Consider the following 19699-nt stretch of genomic DNA (forward strand, 5'->3'; position numbering starts at 1 on the left):
GAGCGCCCAAACAGTGGTTTTCTCCCTCACATGGGGTATAGGCATGGTCACGAGAAATTACACTATAAATTTGGGGGTACATTTTTTTCCTGTTACCCTTGGCAAAATAAAAAAAATTGGATCTGAAGTAATTTTTTTGTGTGAAATAAAGTTAAATGTTCATTTTTTTTTCCACATTCCAAAAAGTCCTGTAACACACCTGCAGAGCTAATAATCTTCTTGAATGAGGTTTTGAGCATCTTGATGGGTGCAGTTTTTAGAATTGATTTTCATATCTTCTATCATTTAAACCCCTCAAAGTGACTTCAAATGTGATGTGGACCCTTAAAAAAATGGTTCTGTAAATTATGTTGTAAAAATGAAAAAATTGCTGGTCAAATTTTAACCCTTATAACTTCCTAACAAAAAAAAAATTTATCCAAAATTGTGCGGATGTAAAGTAGACATGTGGGAAATGTTACTTATTAACTATTTTGTGTGACATATCTCTGTGATTTAGGGGCATGAAAATTCAAAGTTGGAAAATTGTGAAATTTTCGCTAAAATTTCCATTTCTTTTACCAATAAACTTAAGCCATATCAAAGAAATGTTACCACTATCATGAAGCACAATATGTCATGAAAAAATCTCAGAATCACCAGGATCCGATGAAGCATTCTAGAGTTATAGCCACATAAAGTGAGTGGTCAGAATTGTAAAAATTGGCCTGGTCATTAACGTGCAAACAACTTTCAAGGGTAAAGGGGTTAAAAGAGCTGCAAGAACAAAAATTGTTTGGGGGGTGAAATCCTGCTGACAGATTCCCTTTAAGTGGTGGGTCATTTCAAAAACTGAAAGCCCCCAGAACACAGTTAAATATTAAGATATAGGAAGATCTGACTACATAGACTCCAAAAGCTCAGCTTATATCATCAAATGATCTACTCCAGTATATTCGGAACTTACATCTCCAGGCAGAGGAATGCAGGCTGCCCAGTGCCACTCTCCTGCAGGAGAGCAATTTTATGATTTTTTTTCTTCAACTTTTCCTTGTCTATTAGGATATATGCACATAGAGTGTTTTGAGGCAACTAAACTGCATTTTCTACTGGAAACTGCTTTAAGAAATGCACCAGGTTGGGGAAGTTTTTGCCATATCAAGAAGCGGTTTTGAAGTGGGTTTTTTTGCAACCTTTTAAAATGGACAGTTCCCAGTTTGGAGGATTTCCATTGGGAAACACATTTCTCAAATCCTGAAAAGGAGGAAAAATGCTCAGTTTTTACAATAGAAGTGAATAGGAAGAGTCTTTCAAGCATTTTTTCCAAGACATTCTTGGAGGGGAACCTGTTCCAAAAGACTCCTCAAATACCTCTATGTGCATATACCAAAAGTCTTCCAACACAATCTTCGCAGTCTCCACAAAGACAAATAGTACCCCCTAAAAAGTAATTACTAAGTGGCATATTTGAAAACATAAGTATAATAGTACATCCTTTAGTCACATATAAAAGAATTGTGGAAAACACCTTAATAGGCATGAGTGGTCTTAGTTACTATTCTGAATAATCATTCTGCTTTGCATATATAATTGTGATAATGAGTCTTTACTACCATAATGTCATATATTTGATTAAGCAATTAGCATTGACTGTTGTCATAATTGTCTTTGCATTTACTTTGGTTCCCATATATAACAGCAGCATAATTATGCACTAGCACTTTATACGATGTAAGATGGCTACCGGAGACATAGTTAATGGGAGGTATGAATCACAGAGGTGGTTCTTGTCACCTGTGATGTACACCTGCAGTATTGCGTAAGTGCACATAATACCAACAGGCTTGTTTGGTGCATCTGGGCCAGATTTTACGGGCAGCCTGAGAGATGGGCGGGTCTAGCTGCCCACATAACCCAACTCTAGGTGTGATTCAAATGGGGTCTGTTGTTTGACACATGGTCTGTGTGTGTGGAGGAAGAAATCCTCCTGTGTGTTATTTCCACATTGAGCCAGCATACTGGATGTTATCCAGCCTGTGTGACCAGTACTCGCTATAAAGAGACGATGTCAAGAACTGCTTACTTTGTTTTGCCTGCACTGAAAGGCAGTTTAGTTTTCCTTTGTTTGTGGCTCGTTTATGAAGAACCAATAAACCAGCATGGACATTTAAATGCTAATGCTTCTTATGCTGCTACACGACGCGCCCAAGTGAGTACCAATATCACAATGATTTTTTGTATATTTATAGGATCTCTTATAGGACTATATCTTTGCACTAGCACTTTATATTTTTTCTTTGGTCCTATATAAAACACAGTCATCATATATCAGCAATTCATACTATTATCTGCCTATATATGGGATATCAACTGTGTAATACTTTAGCATTTTTATATGTACTCAATCACTCCCTCTGGGCATTGGATATTTCCCCTTTTGTCCGCGCCATGCTTTTATGTTTTTATGGTTATTGGTTTGTTGTTATCTTATTTGTTGTCACCTCATTATCAATAAAATATGATTATATTTCACAATATGGTGGTTGAAATATATATGTATACACACACACTAGAATACACAGATACTCCAGAGCAAAACCATTTTTCCCTTGTTTTATATCTCATCCATCATTGTGGCATACTGCTAACGAATTTGAGATGTCTGCCAGGTGCTTGAATTGAATTAAGCTGCTAGTTATAGAAAATGCTTGCATCTGGGCTGCTACAAGAGAAATCGTGCTAAATGCCAATTACTATGGGAAGGCTTAGTTTAGTTTTAATGAGTGCCGCCAACATGAGATTCTGTTGACAAGGTGTTTAAATACATCTTGCCACAAGGGGTCAGTGTTGCATTACAGGTTAATGTTTCACTAGCGCATGGTAGTGGTAACGCCCAGTCTAAAAGCCCCATACAGAGTAGGCCATATAATGTGTATAAATGTCCTCCTGATTCTCTTGACATTAGCTACAACAGGCATTTTGAATTTCAAAGCTCAATTCATTTACTATCACTGGAAATAAGTCACCACTAGTGGTGAGCGACAGCCGCTTCCTCCATTTTCATAGAAAACTCATGAGCATTGCAAATTAATCATCAGATTTTCTAAATAACATCAGAAGATGTAGTTCAGTGGAATCAGAGCAGAAGACAAGTGCCCATTTCCTGGTTGTCATAAATTAAAGTTTTATTATCAGAGGCAGGGAAACTTCATTTACTGATTCACAGCAACAACAATAGGGTCACATCTGAATTTGACAGCAAATTTAAGAATCACTGACGTAAACACATATGATACAGTGAGTTGTCGGCCACGATGGATTAATATGTTTGTAAATGAGAGTTAAAAGTGTACATGTAATCTCCAGAAGGTGGCGCTAGAGCCCCTATGGACTAAAGGTAACCCCTCAGTTGTGTCACCAGTGGCCAATAGTCATACTGATACAAAGTAGGCTTGTAAAAGGTCTACCCCCATGTGTGAAAGGTGCGCTGCACACTATATAACAGCCATCTAACAGCCCCCTCCAGAAATGAATCCGGTCCTTTTCTTGCATTATAAAAAGGAAAGAACCAATAAGTCTCCAGTTCCGAGTGCATATATTATAGGCCAATATGTTACGCCTGTGCAGAGTAATCACACATTGAAGTTCCATATCCTACTGGCATGGTGGCCTGTGACGCTCTGCCAACACCTCCAGCCACAAAGCCCTGGCAGATAAGTGTCATCACTGGGTCATATTGATACTAATCAGAGTCCAACTATTTAGGCGTTTTGACCAGCAACCTCAACGTCTGATAACTACACTGGTGTTAGACTTTTTAAAATGCAGGAAATGACCTTTAGATCTAGAGTTCCCCTTTAATGAAGAGCACCATGTTATTCTTCACGATCAGCACCCCATGTCTTACTTTCCAAGGCTAGCCTTATAAGTGCTCTGATCAGGAGAGGCCGACAACTATATGGAAACTAGATCGAGAACATGCTGATGGCTCAATACTGCCGACCCCCACACATCCGCAGATGGATGATGTTGCTGCAATTTTTCTTTAGGGTCATTAATGACAGAAGAGGATATTTATCATTAGCCCACTGCGATCATCAAGAGGTTAATAGTTGGTTTATAATTGTTGTCAACATTTCTGATCCCAGAGACAATATATAAGGATGGGACAATGGTGTGGTGCCCCCATATGTGGCTCCGAGGATGAGCTATGAGAAATTAGCCCTGAAGTAAATGCTACTAAGTACCCAATAGGATGGTGTCTTTGTAAGAGCCTTGGTAACACAACATGGGATTTTATCTTCACATCCATTTTTGTGTATTAAGTGCCAAATAATTACTGCAATATAATGAGCGATGCAAAAAAAAAAATTAAAATTCCTACTGAGAAAAATAATGAGGTAGAGGATGGTGCGGATAACCCAGATGTGTGCACATGAAGAACCCTCCTGTTCTGTAGCTATGATTCCACATGGAGGGAGCCCCCTAGTGGCAAACACTGTTACACCCCCACTTCTGGTGGCTGCCAACCACAGCGAGGCTCCTCTGTGCAACACACCAAGTCCAGACTATCATGAGACTACTGCGGGCCTATGAAGCGTGAAGGACAGGAAGGGCACAACAATACACCACGGCAGGACAGGACGAAGAGGAGGAGGCGGAGCGGCACACACTGGACGGTCGATTTCACTCATCAAATCGGCCCTCTCTGATGGTCTCGAACGAGAATGGCATGAACTTAAACCCTGTCCCAACGTAGAACTTGTTCTGAAATTCCACCCTGGAGGAGAAAAAGAAAGAAAGACAATATTTTATTAAAAGATGGAGGATGACGCAGATCTCTCTTCATCTTCTCACATTGGTTTTACTGCAACTGGTGAGAGGCGGTGGCTCAGTGGTTAGCACTGTTACCTCACAGCACTGGGGCCCAACACAACAAATCCATTGTGTTTGTGCTTTTTCACATTTCCTCGGGGTACTCTGCCTACTTTCCACATGCCAAAAACATGCTGATAAACTGGTCCTAGTCAATGCTGGAGATAATGAGGCGCCCCCTGGGGGCAGGAACTGTGATGACTGCAGAATATGTAAGCAACTGGAAAACCCCTCAACCCGGGTGCTGAAGAACCTCTTTAAGGCTTAGGGTACCGTCACACAGTCACACTTTGATCGCTACGACGGCACGATCCGTGACGTTCCAGCGATATCCATACGATATCGCTGTGTCTGACACGCAGCAGCGATCAGGGATCCTGCTGAGAATCGTACGTCGTAGCAGATCGTATGGAACTTTCTTTCGTCGCTGGATCTCCCGCTGACATCGCTGGATCGTTGTGTGTGACAGCGATCCAGCGATGTGTTCGCTTGTAACCAAGGTAAACATCGGGTAACTAAGCGCAGGGCTGTGCTTAGTAACCCGATGTTTACCCTGGTTACCAGCGTAAACGTAAAAAAAACAAACAGTACATACTTACATTCCGGTGTCTGTCCCCCGGCGCTGTGCTTCTCTGCACTGTGAGCGCCGGCCGGAAAGCACAGCGGTGACGTCTGACGTCACCGCTGTGCTTTCCGGCTCTGCTGCTTACACAGTGGAGAGAAGCACAGCGCCGGGGGACAGACACCGGAATGTAAGTATGTACTGTTTGTTTTTTTTACGTTTACGCTGGTAACCAGGGTAAACATCGGGTTACTAAGCGCGGCCCTGCGCTTAGTAACCCGATGTTTACCCTGGTTACCCGGGGACTTCGGCATCGCTCCAGCTCCGTGATTGCAACGTGTGACCGCAGTCTACGACGCTGGAGCGATAATCATACGATCGCTGCGACGTCACGGATCGTGCCGTCGTAGCGATCAAAATGGTACTGTGTGACGGTACCCTTAGTTAACGGATTCACAGGTGGCTCTATCACAACATTCCCCTTTCTTCAAAGACTTTTATTCAGGCATAAAACATTTATTCTTATTTGGGTATTTTCTGTCATATTGACCCCCCAATCTCACTTCAAATGTGAGGTGCTCCCTAAAAAAAAATGGTTTTGTAAATTTAGTTGGAAAAATGAGAAATTGCTGGTCAACTTTTAACCCTTATAATGTCCTAACAAAAAAAATTATGTTTCCAAAATTGTGCTGATGTAAAGTTGACATGTCGCAAAAGTTATTAACTAATAATGCCAAATAGATACCGCGCTTGAGGAGAAAGGAGAGAAAAACCTTGTAGAGTGACCCAAGGATCAACTACCAAGCCAAGCCACAATTCTACTCCAATTGGTAGAATGATAGTATAAATGGTTAAAATAGTTAAAATAAGACAACCCAGTAAACTGCCCGCATAATAAGCTTGTATTCCTGCCAGCAAAAAGAAACCCGTAGCTACCAGCTTACCTATGTGTTAGGTGCTGCGGCGTGCGGTGCGCTGTTGGATGGAGGTTTACTTGCTGGTTACAGGTGACCGAGGTCCAGGTGGTGGAGCGCGATGTGGGACCAGGGACGCTCCGGCCGGTAGCGCTTCCTGGAAACCATGAGGAGTGAAAAAAAATGGCCGATAGGCTCCTCCTACTTGTGACGTCACGTTCAGTATGGAGCGCTGAGACACTCAAAAAAGGGGGGAGAAGGAGACTAACCAACGTGTTTCAAAGAGGCTGCGCTCTTCTTCACCAGGGTTACCGCTATCCAAACACCCCTGCCATATATACACTCCAGCTGTATTTGCACACCACCCCCATCCTTTTAACCCCGAACTCCCCAACAAGTGCCCATACCTCCATGTATTACTCCTGTATGCAAAATAGAAAGCGAGAATTTTCATTGATGAAGCATCAGAAATGTGCCATATTATATTCATGGTTATTTCACAGATGCTTCCGCTGTAAATAAGTGCACATATGTATTTTAAAAACAAAAATTAAATACATATGTGCACTTATTTACAGCGGAAGCATCTGTGAAATAACCATGAATATAATATGGCACATTTCTGATGCTTCATCAATGAAAATTCTCGCTTTCTATTTTGCATACAGGAGTAATACATGGAGGTATGGGCACTTGTTGTGGAGTTCGGGGTTAAAAGGATGGGGGTGGTGTGCAAATACAGCTGGAGTGTATATATGGCAGGGGTGTTTGGATAGCCGTAACCCTGGTGAAGAAGAGCGCAGCCTCTTTGAAACACGTTGGTTAGTCTCCTTCTCCCCCCTTTTTTGAGCGCCTCAGCGCTCCATACTGAACGTGACGTCACAAGTAGGAGGAGCCTATCGGCCATTTTTTTTCACTCCTCATGGTTTCCAGGAAGCGCTACCGGCCGGAGCGTCCCTGGTCCCACATCGCGCTCCACCACCTGGACCTCGGTCACCTGTAACCAGCAAGTAAACCTCCATCCAACAGCGCACCGCACGCCGCAGCACCTAACACATATAGGTAAGCTGGCAGCTACGGGTTTCTTTTTGCTGGCAGGAATACAAGCTTATTATGCGGGCAGTTTACTGGGTTGTCTTATTTTAACTATTTTAACCATTTATACTATCATTCTACCAATTGGAGTAGAATTGTGGCTTGGCTTGGTAGTTGATCCTTGGGTCACTCTACAAGGTTTTTTTCTCCTTTCTCCTTAAGCGCGGTATCTATTTGGTATTATTAGTTATATATATATGGGTTGGCACTACTCTGTTTGGTTCCAGCAGCTGAGGAATATTGCCTTCTAGGGTGAGCGCCAGTGTGATTCTATATTATTACTTATTTATTAACTATTTTGTGTGACACGACTCTCCATCCAATATAATTGCACAAAAATTACAAGATTGAAAATTGCTAAATTAACATTTTTTTTCATAAAGGCAAGTTATATCGAAGAAATTTTACCACTAACAAGAAGTACAATAAGTCACAAAAAAAAAAAAACATTCTCATAATCAATGGGATCCGTTGAAGCGTTCCAGAGCTATAACCTCATAAAGTGATAGTGGTCAGAATTGTAAAAATTGGCTCGGTCACTAAGGGGTTAAAGTCTGGAACAATGATAAATACTGTACATTTTCAACACAACTATCTAACTTTCATAAGCTATGTATGAATACCTCCAGGAAAACCATTAATTTTATGAATATTGTGGACAAGGGCTGTATAAATCCCACACAAGTAAGATCCGTAATTCTGCCTTTAAAAAAAAAAAGGCTTTGGACGACATTTATGCTTTTCTGCTGAAGATTTTTGCAGTCAGAGGCAGGAATGCTGGAGGTCTGCCATGGCTTCCACCAGCTCCATCCAAATAAGGAAAAAAAAAAGAATTTGCTTCCAGATATGATGAGCGGAATAAGTCCCGTATAAGGAACTATTCATAGTGATGGGTCGTGTAGAGTGCTTATCCTCCCAAAGTCACTGGACCCATAGTGTCATCATGAAAATCACAAGTGGTAACGGTGGGCCGGATGCCAAACTCTGAGGAGTCATTTCTTTTTGATCTGGGCACCAGAAATAATATTTTGTCTGTGGGAAACTACACAGCAGTAATTTTGCTACATAAAAAACAAGCAAAAATAAAGAGGTAAAGGAAAGGCCATCAAGTGGTGCTGTGCAAGTATTTCTATTATACTTTTTCTCTGATTGTTCCACTTCTATCACACACTATATATATATATAAATTTGCAGGATGTGCTGCACATTTTTTTATATTTTCATAACAATTTGAGAACGTTATTAAATGTCCTATAAATGTCTGTTGTGTTCCTGATCTGTGGATCTAGTCTTTTAGTGGAGATGAATCTGTGCTGCACTTTATGTACATGCTCAGTAGTGACCAGTGCTCTGGTGTCTGAGTCGGAGGTTTGGCTTACAGACTCCACAGCCCTGTATAGCATTATGACATAATTCCTACTTCCCTTTAATTAGAAAACCAGATTTGTTTAGTCTGGAAAGGTTAATTTTAGTACATTAAGTTAGCTGCCATCTTGTTATACTTAACAGAAATCTGTCCTGGAGTAATAATAGGACAGGAGCCTGTGAGCATGTGACAATACATGGTATAGGTCATCTCCAGGTCACAGCAGCACAGTATGCTACTGCACATGCTCACAGGCACTTATCCCAATAAGAATCTAAGACCAATTCATTCTAAAACATTTGGTGGCCACTTTAATTCTCCCTAGGAAAAATGAGTATAATACGCTTCTTAAAAAGGTATTCAGGAATTTATTCAAAATTACACTTTCTCTATTTATTTATTTTTCACAATTGTCGCAGAACTCGATTAATTTAAACCGAACCTGTGCAGTAGACTCATCGGATGTCATTCGGTCGCCCATAAGTGTTCCACCTAGTTTGCTCTCTATGTCTCTCCTCAACTGCATGTGAAAATGCAATCATAGTAGCTCTTTAGAAGCCCCATTTTAAAGAGGACCTGTGCTTGTTCAAAAAAAATTGAGTTAAATACCTTGTAAAATTCATGGGCTCCCCCAATTCTGTGGCCCTTTTCCATTTTGCGTTGCTCCACTGCAGAGATACAGTTAGGTCCATATATATTTGGACAGAGACAACATTTTTCTCATTTTGGTTATAGACATTACCACAATGAATTTTAAACAAAACAATTCAGATGCAGTTGAAGTTCAGACTTTCAGCTTTCATTTGAGGGTATCCACATTAAAATTGGATGAAGGGTTTAGGAGTTTCAGCTCCTTAACATGTGCCACCCTGTTTTTAAAGGGACCAAAAGTAATTGGACAGATTCAATAATTTTAAATAAAATGTTCATTTCTAGTACTTGGTTGAAAACCCTTTGTTGGCAATGACTGCCTGAAGTCTTGAACTCATGGACATCACCAGACGCTGTGTTTCCTCCTTTTTGATGCTCTGCCAGGCCTTCACTGCGGTGGTTTTCAGTTGCTGTTTGTTTGTGGGCCTTTCTGTCTGAAGTTTAGTCTTTAACAAGTGAAATGCATGCTCAATTGGGTTGAGATCAGGTGACTGACTTGGCCATTCAAGAATATTCCACTTCTTTGCTTTAATAGACTCCTGGGTTGCTTTGGCTTCATGTTTTGGGTCATTGTCCATCTGTAGTATGAAACGACGACCAATCAGTTTGGCTGCATTTGGCTGGATCTGAGCACACAGTATGGCTCTGAATACCTCAGAATTCATTTGGCTGCTTCTGTCCTGTGTCACATCATCAATAAACACTAGTGACCCAGTGCCACTGGCAGCCATGCATGCCCAAGCCATCACACCGCCTCCGCCGTGTTTTACAGATGATGTGGTATGCTTTGGATCATGAGCTGTACCAAGCCTTCGCCATACTTTTCTCTTTCCATCATTCTGGTAGAGGTTGATCTTGGTTTCATCTGTCCAAAGAATGTTCTTCCTGAACTGTGCTGGCTTTTTTAGATGTTTTTTAGCAAAGTCCAGTCTAGCCTTTTTATTCTTGACACTTATGAGTGGCTTGCACCGTGCAGTGAACCCTCTGTATTTACTTTCATGCAGTCTTCTCTTTATGGTAGATTTGGATATTGATACGCCGACCTCCGGGAGAGTGTTGGTCACTTGGTTGGCTGTTGTGAAGGGGTTTCTCTTCACCATGGAGATTATTCTGCGATCACCCACCACTGTTGTCTTCCGTGGGCGCCCAGGTCTTTTTGCATTGATGAGATCACCAGTGCTTTCTTTCCATCTCAGGATGTACCAAACTGTACATTTTGCCACTCCTAATATTGTAGCAATTTCTCGGATGGGTTTTTTCTCTGTTTTCACAGCTTAAGAATGGCTTGTTTCACCTTCATGGAGAGCACTTGTGACCGCATGTTTACTTCATAGGAAAACCTTCCAAATGCAAGCACCACACCTCAAATCAACTCCAGGCCTTTTATCTGCTTAGTTGAGAATGACATAATGAAGGGATTGCCCACACCTGTCCATGAAATAGCCTTGGAGTCAATTGTCCAATTACTTTTGGTCCCTTTAAAAAACAGGGTGGCACAGGTTAAGGAGCTGAAACTCCTAAACTCTTTATCCAATTTTAATATGGATACCCTCAAATGAAAGCTAAAAGTCTGAACTTCAACTGCATCTGAATTGTTTTGTTTAAAATTAAATTGTGGTAATGTCTATAACTAAAATGAGAAAAATGTTGTCTCTGTCCAAATATATATGGACCTAACTGTATTCACAGTTGTTGCTTTTGGAGTGGAGTATGGAAAATCTCCGCTTGCAGACCAACTGAATGTGTCTTCAGTCTTCTTTGAGGGCAAGTGCCTTCACCCCTTCCTCCCAGATGCTGCCTTCTTGACAGTGTCTTGAAAACTGGTCAGTTGCTGAGCTGTGATTGGCAGCATATGGGAGAGAGGGGTGAAAAAGCGCATGCCCTCACAGAAGACTTTGCTTACGGACAAACTGGGCATCTCTTCAGAGATTTCACATACTACGCTCCAAAAGCAAAAAAGGTGAATATTTCTGAAAGGGAGCAAAGCAGTACAAAATAAAAAAAAAGTGGCAGAATCAGTGGAACTCAGCAATTTTTACAAGATCTATATTATATTTTTTTGAGCACGTGACAGGTCCTCTTTAGATCAATTTTTCAAAAATATGCAAGGTATTTTAATGTAGCAATTACCGCTGTAGCCATTGCAAAGAAAAGTAGCCATATGCAGTGTCACAGCTGCCTAGAAGAGGTACTATGTTATTCTCTATCGTGTGCAATGAGCCCCTTCTGCTGCTGAACCCATCGATACATGATATGGAATAGTATCATCTGCTAGCTAAAAGTTCCATCCTCTGAGCAAGTGACTCCTTAAAAATGCAGCAGCTACTTCCAACAGTAAATTATATACCTTCTCATTCATTCAACGCAGGTGAAATCATTATTACAGGAGGCCTATCTACTCCATGTGTTAGAGGTATGTTATTGCATGTCCAGAAGTGACAGTCTCAGGTTTCATTGTGATTCCAAGCTTAAATTAGAGCAGCTCTGTAGCTGAGCACTCACGCCACCACTGAGCAAGCCATGTGAATCTCTTCCATGTGAGCAGACGAATATTTCATTTGTCTTTTGGTTGCAGATATATGGATTTAACCAAATTACTTCCATGACAAAAAAAAGTGGAAGGATTTCCTTCTGTGGCTCTTCAGCTGTTACAAAGCTACAACTCCCATCATGCTATATCTACCTGCGGCTGTCAGAAAAGGCTGGAAGTTGAAGTTTTGCAACAAGAGAAAAGCAAGAGGTTGTAAACCACCATATTAGACCATCAAAGTAACCAAAACATTACTATTTTATGACTGACATCCTGCGATTATTAGCAGGTTCCCTCCGAAGCTGACTGCTATGATGTCTCCCATGCACTGCACACAAACAAATATTGATATCTTGATTGCCTATATTTCTAAAACCTCTTTCACACTTCCGTTTTTTACAATCAGTCACAATCCGTCAAAATGTTGAAAAGACTGATCCTGTGCAGATTGTAAAAACTGATGCACTAGATCCGTTTTTTTGATGGATCCGTCGTTAAGGCTATGTGCACAACACAACCCATTGAATTCAATGGGATACTCACCTTCCTGCGGCCTCCGCAGCCTTCCCGTTCCTCGTGGCAGCTCCCGTCCCCAGTGATGCCTTGCAAGATAATAACCTATGATGACTTAGCAGTCTTGCGTGATGCTACGTCATCTGGGGTCATTTCGCAAGGCATCACTGGGGACGGGAGCTGGCGGGAGCATCGCGAGGAGCCGGAAGGCTGCGGGGGCCTCCGGAAGGTGAGAATATCAAGATTTTTTTTTTTTTATTATTATTTTTAACATTATATCTTTTTACTACTGATGCTGCATAGGCAGCATCAATAGTAAAAAGAGAGCGCGAGAGAGAATTTCCCTGACTGGAAATTCTTCCGCGCATGCTCAGTTTCAAAAGACTGAAGCCGTCGCTGGATTCCGTCTGACGGCCAGCGACGGATCCTGCATCCATAGGCTTCCATTATAGCCAACGACGGACGCCGCTGGATCAGTCGCTGGCCGTTTTTTTGACGTACAAAAAAAGTTCCTCTGTGCGTTGTCTCCCCCCGACGGACAGCAATTCTATGACAGATCTAGCGCACGACGGATGAAACGGAAGGCCATCCCGTCACAATCTGTCGCTAATACAAGTCTATCAGAAAAAAACGGATCCAGCAGAAACATTTGCTGGACCCGTTTTTTTTTAAAAACGACGGATTGTGACTGATGGCAAAAAGTGTGAAAGAGGCCTAACACACACATACTGCATCAGCGTGGAGGACATTAGACAGCAGTACTGAGCAGTGCAGCTGTGAACTCAGTCTGTGTGCCTGTACCTCATTCTAAGGCTACTTTCACACACAGCATATTTGCTGCGTATTTTTACGCGCGCGTATTTTGCTGCTGCTTTACCTGCGTTTTTTTACGCAGGCAAAAAACGCAGCTGCTTTCACACACAGCGTTTTTTGCTGCGTTTTTTGCAGCTGCGTTTTTTCAGCATTGTGTACTGAAAATAAAGTTTGTTTGAAAAAAAAAAAAGGGGAAAAAAAAAAAAGAGTCATTGAGGTCATTTCCTGTCTTTATGACTCAGAATACAATACACACTGGAGTTAACATCATGTCGATTCTGCCAGCTGCAATGGCCTTGAGCCAAAGACGCCTCAGCAAGCGGAACAGACATCAGCTGGGGTTTACTAACCCCACTGTCACTAACCCCAGGTTACTAGGGCAGGCGTCAGTCAGACGCCCCCCCTCGTAACCCTGTACGGTAAGGGTATGTTCACACGATCCTGATTTCAATCCTTTTTTTTCAGGACAAAAACCGCAGCTCTTGGCAGAAAACGCAGGTGCGTTTTTGGTGCGTTTTTGATGCGGTTTTTAGTGCGGTTTTTTATGCAGTTTTCTCTGCAGATTGTCTGTGTTTGACACAAATAAAGCTTTAACTGCAGTGGGGGAAAAAAAAAAGAAATGATGTCATTTCCTTGTCCAACCCTTTTCTTCTTCCATCCTTCATTTTGGGACTAAACACCAAAATGAGTGGACGTGTTTTGAATGACAGCGCTCCGCAGAGTGCTGAGCGTAGGCCAGATCACAGCCCGCGGATCCAGCTCTATCCAGCTATTTAAGTCTACGTTCACATTTGCGGTCTGCGCCGCAGCGTCGGGCGCCGCATGCGTCATGCGCCCCTATATTTAACATGGGGGCGCATGGACATGCGTCGCACTTGCGTTTTGCGCCGCATGCGTCACTGCAGCGCACGCATCCGGCCGCAGAGGACGCAGCAAGTTGCATTTTTGCTGCGTCCAAAATCAATCAAAAAAAGGACGCATGCGGCGCACAACGCAAATGTGAACATAGCCTAAGTGCCACGTATTTAAGTGCCACGTATTTAAGTGCCACGTATTTAAGTGCCACGTATTTAAGTGCCACGTATTTAAGTGCCACGTATTTAAGTGCCACGTATTTCAGTGCCACGTATTTCAGTGCCACGTATTTCAGTGCCACGTATTTCAGTGCCACGTGCCACGTATTTCAGTGCCACGTGCCACGTATTTCAGTGCCACGTGCCACGTATTTAAGTGCCACGTATTTAAGTGCCACGTGCCACGTATTTAAGTGCCACGTGCCACGTATTTAAGTGCCACGTTTCACGTATTTCAGTGCCACGTATTTCAGTGCCACGTATTTCAGTGCCACGTGCCACGTATTTCAGTGCCACGTGCCACGTATTTCAGTGCCACGTGCCACGTATTTCAGTGCCACGTATTTCAGTGCCACGTGCCACGTATTTCAGTGCCACGTGCCACGTATTTCAGTGCCACGTATCACGTATTTCAGTGCCACGTATTTCAGTGCCACGTATCAAAGTGCCACGTGCCACGTATCAAAGTGCCACGTGCCACATATTTCAGTGCCACGTATCAAAGTGCCACGTATCAAAGTGCCACGTATCAAAGTGCCACGTATCAAAGTGCCACGTATCAAAGTGCCACGTGCCACATATTTCAGTGCCACATATTTCAGTGCCACGTATCAAAGTGCCACGTATCAAAGTGACTGAGCGCCGGCCCTAAACTGAAAGTGAAAGCAGAGCGGTGACGTCACCGCTGTGCTGTTAGGGCCGGAGCTCAGTCAGTGTCAGGAAGCAGACGCTGGGGGACGCGCAGGTGAGTATGTAATGTTTGTTTTTTTTACTTTTACGCTGGTAACCAGGGTAAACATCGGGTTACTAAGCGCGGCCCTGCGCTTAGCAACCCGATGTTTACCCTGGTTACCCGGGGGCCTCGGCATCGTTGGTCGCTGGAGAGCGGTCTGTGTGACAGCTCCCCAGCGATCAAACAGCGACGCTGCAGCGATCGGCATCATTGTCTCTATCGCTGCAGCGTCGCTACACACGCTACACACACACACACACACACACACACTCACACACTCAATGCTGCTTCACTGGGGGGCGGGGCTTCCCTCTTCCTGTCCGACGTCACGTCCGGTCCTGGGTGTCAACCCCTCCGTACAAAGACGCCGACACCCAGGACAAAGGCGCTGTGTGTGCACGTTAATATGGGGCCCTAGGGGGATACGCAGACACGCCGCTGCGTAAAGAATTGACATGTCAATTCTTTTTACGCCGGCGTGTTTGCAGACAAAAGCGCCGCGTTTTTTTGCGGTGTGTCTGAACGGCAAAGTGAATTTCTCATTCACTTTGCCGGCAGACGAAAATGACATTGCGCATTTTTGAAAAGCGCCCGCAAAATAGCGCTCAAAAATGCGCTATGTCTGAAAGTAGCCTAAATCTGCAAAGACTCCATTTGGCATCAACTGTAAACTGATCTATATCACTACGGCAATAATCTGTGTTCATCTCTGCCTCTCAGAACATGCATTTACTAGTGCATTAAGGGTGAGTAATCAGGGCAAAAGAAAAAGAAGGGGAAAAGAAGTGGTGTATAAGTCAAGAAAAACATTTCTTGTGTAAAAGCTTCTTGCCCATGCTTGTAATATAAATATATGGAAAACTTTAAAATGACTGCTGTTCATAAATTTTTATTTATTTTTACTCACTTACATAGCACCATTAACAGCACAGCGTTTTACAGATATTATTGGCATGGTCTCCATTGGGGCTCACAATCTAAATTCCCTATCACTATGTCTTTTGAATGTGGGAGGAAACCGGATAAAACCCACGCAAACACGGGGAGAACATACAAACTTCTTACAGATGTGTCCTTGGTCGGATTTGAACCCAGGAATACAGCGCTACAAAGAAACAGTGCTAACCATTGAGCCACAGTGCTGCCCCTTAAAAGGATTTTTATCAGCAAAACTATTTGTACGAAGATCACTTTTACTTTAGAACAAAAGAAGCCAACATTGATTTGGTAATGCTACTTACCAGTGCAGACGAAGGGCATGCAAGAAAGCTGACAAACCCTCCATGATGAGCAGGATGGCAATGGTGAGTGTTGAAAATGCTGCAAACACTAAGACCAGGAGAATGCCGCCTCCGAGGTTACCCACATTCAGACCAACATGCATCACCATCGTCCACAGGACCTCAGAGAGCTCTACAGAACAATGAGATCCAAAATTATAATAACTACTATCATTTTATTAGTTTCCCTATTCAAGATCAGAGTTATGCTCACTGCAGCCTCATTTATGCTTTCCATCAAGTCATGATGGTCAGGAGAGATCCTTGTATCTTAGGTTTACGATAATCGACATGTTGTGCTGTGTTCCATCGTACTATAGAATAAAAGGTTTCCTTAAATCTTTAAAGGGAACCTGTCACATTACACATACAGCAGGTACGGAAAGTATTCAGACCCTTTTCATTTTTCACTCTGTTTCATTGCAGCCATTTGGTAAATTCAAAAAAGTTCATTTTTTCTCATTAATGTACACTCTGCACTCCCAAAAACCAGAAAAGTAAAAGTTTTTGCAAATTTATTAAAAGAGAAAAACTGAAATATCACAAGGTCATAAGTATTCAGACCCTTTGTGCAGCGTTGAGTAGAAGCACCCTTTTGAGCAAGTACAGCCATGATTCTTCTTGGGAATGATGCAACAAGTTTTTCACACCTGGATTTGGGGATCCTCTGTCATTCTTCCTTGCAGATCCTCTACAGTTCTGTCTAGTTGGATGGTGACCGTTGGTGGACAGCTATTTTCAGGTCTCTCCAGAGATGCTCAATTGGGATTAGGTCAGGCCAGTCAAGAATGGTCACAGAGTTGTTCTGAAGCCATTCCTTTGTTATTTTAGCTGTGTGCTTAGGGTAATTGTCTTGTTGGAAGGTGAACCTGCGGCCAAGTCTGAGGTCCAGAGCACTCTGGAAGAGGTTTTCATCCAGGATATCGCTGTACTTGGCGGCATTCATGTTTCCTTCAATGGCAACCAGTCGTTCTGTCCCTGCAGCTGAAAAACACCCCCATAACATGATGCTGCCACCACGTTTCACTGTTGAGATTGTATTGGGCAGGTAATGAGCAGTGCCTGGTTTTCTTCACAAATACCGCTTAGAATTATCACCAAAAAGGTCTATCTTCGTCTCATCAGACCAAAGAATCTTATTTCTCATAGTCTCAGAGTCCTTCATGTGTTTTTTAGCAAACTATGTGGGCTTTCATATGTCTAGCACTGAGGAGAGGTTTCCGTTGGGCCACTCTGCCATAAAGGCCTGACTGCTGGAGGGCTGCATCAATAGTTGACTTTGTGGAACTTTCTACCATCTTCCTACTGCATCTTTGGAGCTCAGCCACAGTGATCTTGGGGTTCTTCTTTACCTCTCTCACCAAGGCTCTTCTCCCACGATTGATCAGTTTGGCTGGATGGCCAGGCCTAGGAAGACTTCTGGTGGTCCCAAACTTCTTCCACTAAGGATTATGGAGGCCACTGTGCTCTTAGGAACCTTGAGTACTGCAGAAATTCCTTGGCCTGATCTGTGCCTTGCCACAATTCTGTCTCTGAGCTCCTTGGCCAGTTCCTTTGATCTCATGATTCTCATTTGGTCTGACATGCACTGTGAGCTGTGAGGTCTTACATAGACAGGTGTGTGCCTTTCCAAATCAAGTCCTATCAGTTTAATTAAACACAGCTGGACTCCAATGAAGGAATAGAACCATCTCAAGGAGGAACACAAGGATAAGGACAGCATGTAACTTAAATATGAGTGTCTGAACAAAGGGTATGAATACTTATGACCATGTGATATTTCAGTTTTTCTTTTTTAATAAATTTGCAATAATTACTATATTTCTGCGTTTTTCAGTCAATTTGTGGTGCAGCGTGAACATTAACCCCTTTATCCCATATGACGTACTATCCCGTCGAGGTGACCTGGGACCTGGGATAGTACGTCATAGGCGGGGGGAGCGCGGCCAATCGCCGCCGGGTGTCAGCTAATTACTACAGCTGACATCCGGCACTATGTTCCAGGAGCAGTCACGGACCGCTCCCAGCACATTAACCCCCGGAACACTGATATCAAACATGATTGCAGCGTTTCGGCGGCATAGGGAAGCATCGCGCAGGGAGGGGGCTCCCTGCGTGCTTCCCTAAGACCCTCGGAGCAACACGATGTGATCGCGTTGCTCTGAGAGTCTCCTACCTCCTCGTCCTTGAGCGGCCCCGGATCCAAAATGGCCACGGGGCTCCTTCCGGGTCCTGCAGGGAGATGGCTTTCAAGCGCCTGATCAGAGCAGGCGCCGGGAAGCCTCCCTGCAGTGCCTGTCAGATCGCTAATCTGACACACTGCTTTGCAAAGTGTCAGATCAGCGATCTGACACTATAGTATGATGTCCTCCTGGGACAAAGTTAAAAAAAAAAAATTACATGTGTGAAAAAACCAAACAAATTCCTAAATAAATTAAAAAAAATAAAAATAAAAATTATATATATATATATATATATATATATATATATATATATATATATATATATATATATATATATATATATATATATATATATATATATATTTATATTTATTTTGTTCCAATAAATACATTTCTTTATCTAAATAAAAAAAAAACAACAAAAGTACACATTTAGTATCGCCGCGTCCGTAACGACCCGACCTAAACTGTCCCACTAGTTAACCCCTTCAGTGAACACCATAAAAAAAAAACAGGCAAAAAAACAACGCTTTATTATCATACCGCCGAACAAAAAGTGGAATAACATGAGATCAAAAAGACGGATATAAATAACCATGGTGCTGCTGAAAACGTCATTTTGTCCCGCAAAAAACGAGCTGCCATAGAGTATCATCAACGAAAAAATTAAAAAAAGTTATAGTCCTCAGAATAAAGTGATGCAAAAATAATTATTTTTATATAAAATAGTTTTTATTATATAAAAGCGCCAAAACATAAAAAAATGATATAAATTAGGTATCGTTGTAATCATACTAACCCAAAGAATAAAACTGCTTTATCAATTTTACCAAACGTGGAACGGTATAAATGCTCCCCCCCCCCCCAAAAAAAAAGAAATTCATGAATAACTGGTTTTTGGTCATTCTGCCTGACAAAAATCGCAATAAAAAGCGATAAAAAAAGTCACGTGCCCGAAAATGGTACCAATAAAAACGTCAACTCGTCCCGCAAAAAACAAGACCTCACACGACTCTGTAGACCAAAATATGGAAAAATTATATATATTAACTATATATTAGGGGTGTGTTGGAGTTAGGGGTGTGGTTGGGATTAGGGCTAGGGGCATGTTCAAGTTAGGGGTGTGGTTAGG

The 19699-nt window shown here is 42.4% G+C and overlaps 1 protein-coding gene across 7 annotated transcripts in view; it reads right to left on the minus strand.

Annotated features, from left to right (window-relative positions):
• Nucleotides 1–3138: 3138 nt before the first annotated feature.
• The window catches only part of ATP6V0A1 (ATPase H+ transporting V0 subunit a1), a 169278-nt gene continuing 152717 nt past the window's right edge, over nucleotides 3139–19699 (minus strand). For all 7 annotated transcript variants that reach the window (XM_077252114.1, XM_077252119.1, XM_077252115.1 and 4 more), the window contains 2 exons: nucleotides 16346–16517; nucleotides 3139–4759 (listed from right to left, as the gene is read on the minus strand). In XM_077252114.1, the coding sequence (XP_077108229.1) occupies nucleotides 4666–4759; nucleotides 16346–16517 (266 nt within the window). In that variant the 3' untranslated portion in view covers nucleotides 3139–4665. The remainder of the gene's footprint in view (nucleotides 4760–16345; nucleotides 16518–19699) is intronic.

Source organism: Ranitomeya variabilis, chromosome 4, assembly GCF_051348905.1.
Source record: "Ranitomeya variabilis isolate aRanVar5 chromosome 4, aRanVar5.hap1, whole genome shotgun sequence".
NCBI lineage: Eukaryota > Metazoa > Chordata > Amphibia > Anura > Dendrobatidae > Ranitomeya > Ranitomeya variabilis.